Consider the following 3377-nt stretch of genomic DNA (forward strand, 5'->3'; position numbering starts at 1 on the left):
TCTCAACGGGTGGCTGGTGACCTGGCCAGCCTACTACCTACCAAGAGGAAAGATACCCAAATGTATATGACCGTTGAGAAAACGGGGTTTAGTATGGGCAACGTACGGGCACTACTAGTTAATACTAAAACCACGATGGTGGAGAGTTGGGGAGTAAAACAATGAACATATTAAAATAATTAAAATTATCATTATTATTGAAATTGATAAAATTATTATTACCATTAAAATAGTTAAAATTATCAGAATTAATAAAATTATAAAAATTATTATTTTTATCCGAATTATTGAAATTATTATTATTATTATCAAAATTATCAAGAGTATTAATATTGTTGAAATGATTAAAACAATTATAATTTCTTTGATTACACATAAGCCCATGAAGCGAAGAAATTATAACATTATCTCCAGAATCTTTGGACATTTAGTGATAAGTGACAAATTCACTCCCTTATACTGACATTGCATAGCAGGAACACTTTTGAGATTATTCCTTTAAAGCGACCAGGCTCTTATTCAAGTCTATCAGTAATGGTGATAACGGTATATTAAGACACAACCAGTCCACAGAAAAAATAAATCATGGAATTCTCTTAGAATATAAAGAAAAGAACTGCTTCCATTAGTATATGAAAATAGCACAGTTCCGACCAGTGAAAAGTCATTGCAAAAGAGATATTTATTCCTATTTTCGTTTTGTATCTCCATTTCATTCGTTCCATTTAAAAAGAAAAAGAAAAAAAATTGTAAATGGTGTCCCTCCGTTGCGTTTGTATTCTTGGGGATATTACTTGTTTTATTACTAAAATAATAATAAAAGGTAGGAAATAAACATCATACAAGCGATATAAAAAATACATCTATGCATTTACCAAGGCACTTCCCCCAAATTTGCGGGTAACCGACATAAAAAAAGGGTCAAGAGGGGACTTTCCCCTCTCTTCGCTCCTCCCAGCCTGACGAGGGATTCAGTCGAGTTTGGTTGGTATTGCTAGGGTACCACAGCCAACCCTTCCCCGTTTTACATAATTCCAGAATAGTAACAAGTGGAATCCCTTATTATTAGTGACAAAAAATATGTTAGTGTCACATATGTAGATGTCGAAAGTAATATGTTTCTGTATATTCAATAATAAGACTACTAATCATCTTCTGACGTTTTTATCACTTCATGGTCCACCTATAAATTAGTCACAATTTAAGTACATAATGACTTGTTTTAGGGGTAAGACTCAAGCGTAAAATAATAATAATAATAATAATAATAATAATAATAATAATAATCATAATAATAATAATAATAATGATAATAATAATAATAATAATAATGGTAATAAAAATACGTAGAAGATATGAACATATGGAAAAAAAAATGTCAACGTCATGTCTATTAAGAGGCTTAATTCAACATAGACTTTCACATGGTCATAAAACAACTAATCTCCATTAAGTTAACTATTCCATTACCACATTAGATTACACACTAAAGAAGCAGGGGATGGAACAAAAGTCGATGAATTGACGAACTAAGAAAGTTGAGGGTGTAGACTGGCATAGAAAGACCATAAACAGATACAAGTGGAAGGACATGTCTGAGGCCTTTTGTTCTGCAGTGGATTAGTAATAGCTGATGATATATGATGATGATATATAATTCATATATACATACATATGCATATATAAGTATATATATATATATATATATATATATATATATATATATATATATATATATATATATATATATATATATATACACGCACACCCACAGATATATATATATATATATATATATATATATATATATATATATATATATATATATATATATATAAATTATATATATATATATATATATATATATATATATATATATATATATATATATATATATATATAATTTCATAATTCCGCCAGACACACTAAGTTTGCATGCGATGCATAAATGTAAGCCATTAAGACTAGAGTGGCTTAATGTATTCATTAGTTCCTTTCCAAAGCATTTTTATGTCCCTGACTATTAATATGTACACCAGACCACCTAAATTTATTCAAATAAACGTAAAGCTTTTTCATTTCCCGTATATCTATAATTTTGTTTTAGTAAATCTTATCTGGACAAAGTAATTATAAGCTACTAAGACAAAAAAATGTGATAATCCTAAATATCATATTACTTTAAATATTACCATAAATCTAAAAGGTAAATAATTGATTTTATTTCTAATTTAGAGAAATTTATTTTATTTCAGAAATCACTAGGAAAATCACCATGAAACAAAAACATGTTTTTCTTATCTTCAGCACTAAAGAGCATCTTCATCTGCACTCTGTGGGGCCACAGTTGTTGCAATACAGTCATCAAAATCAGCTGGATCAAGATCATGTATGAATGCTCCATCAGCGCATGTCGCACCATACATAATCTGGCTCAAGTATGTATCGTTTATTATGAGCCAACGAATGTCACAGCCACACTGAAGAGGATTATCTGGAATGATTTTAGAATCCTATGAAAGTAGAGATTTAGTGAACATTTTCAACATGGAGTGGGATTTTTTAGAGGTTTAAAGGACGCTTATGAATGGCAGAGGCAAGGGACAGTGATATTGCCCTAACAAGCAGGACAATGGTCTAGAGACTGACCATATATAAATTGGATCAACAACCAAGAACCCTTTCAAACCAAACTAGCTGAGCCAGGCAATGGCTGCTGATGACTCTCCAGGTAGACCTATAGGCTCCCTTAAACCCCCCATCCATAGCTTACAAGGATGGTGAGGTTGCTGACGCTAAAGAAACTATCGAGTTTGAGAGGAACTCGAACTTTTGTTCCAATAGGCTACCACATAGTGTTTATATGTCTACTATGTCATAAACCAAACTAAAATTAATAATCATAGAGTCATTATGATGATAATAATGATGAAATAGTACTTAACGTATAAACTGGTATACATTTGAATAAAAAATATATTAAAACAGTTACTCAGATAAAGCTAATGCCTAACTATGACCTATAAATTTGTCTATCATTTACAAGCTAAATAATGTTTCACTTCTAGACCACTAATGGGTTCACAAGATATTAAATGCTAGTACTTCCAATTGTTCTTAAAATATAATTTCAACATTCATAAATAAATAACATTTATATAAATTTAAATGTTTGTTTCTATGGAAACTTCCCATTCAGTAATTGAAATGCATGTAAACTGAAGCTGGTATTAGTAAATAGAACACTATTAACCCATGCACAGACTACGTAGCATTTGATATTTAGAGAAAATAAACGCTTTGAAACATACTCTTGATAGAAACAGTTGCTCCATCCTCAAGAACGGTTCGCCATACTTCTTCATCAAAAGTTTTCA

The 3377-nt window shown here is 30.3% G+C and overlaps 1 protein-coding gene across 1 annotated transcript in view; it reads right to left on the bottom strand.

The window, feature by feature from the left end:
* Positions 1-2243: 2243 nt before the first annotated feature.
* LOC137650006 (oplophorus-luciferin 2-monooxygenase non-catalytic subunit-like) overlaps positions 2244-3377 on the bottom strand; it is a 4741-nt gene continuing 3607 nt past the window's right edge. Inside the window, exons 3-4 of the mRNA XM_068383018.1 lie at positions 3312-3377; positions 2244-2494 (exon numbers count right to left, since the gene is read on the bottom strand). The exon at positions 3312-3377 is cut by the window's right edge and continues 36 nt beyond it. Of these exons, the coding sequence (XP_068239119.1) occupies positions 2310-2494; positions 3312-3377 (251 nt within the window). The 3' untranslated portion in view covers positions 2244-2309. The remainder of the gene's footprint in view (positions 2495-3311) is intronic.

The sequence above is a fragment of the Palaemon carinicauda genome, chromosome 11 (assembly GCF_036898095.1).
Source record: "Palaemon carinicauda isolate YSFRI2023 chromosome 11, ASM3689809v2, whole genome shotgun sequence".
NCBI classification, from domain to species: Eukaryota; Metazoa; Arthropoda; class Malacostraca; order Decapoda; family Palaemonidae; genus Palaemon; species Palaemon carinicauda.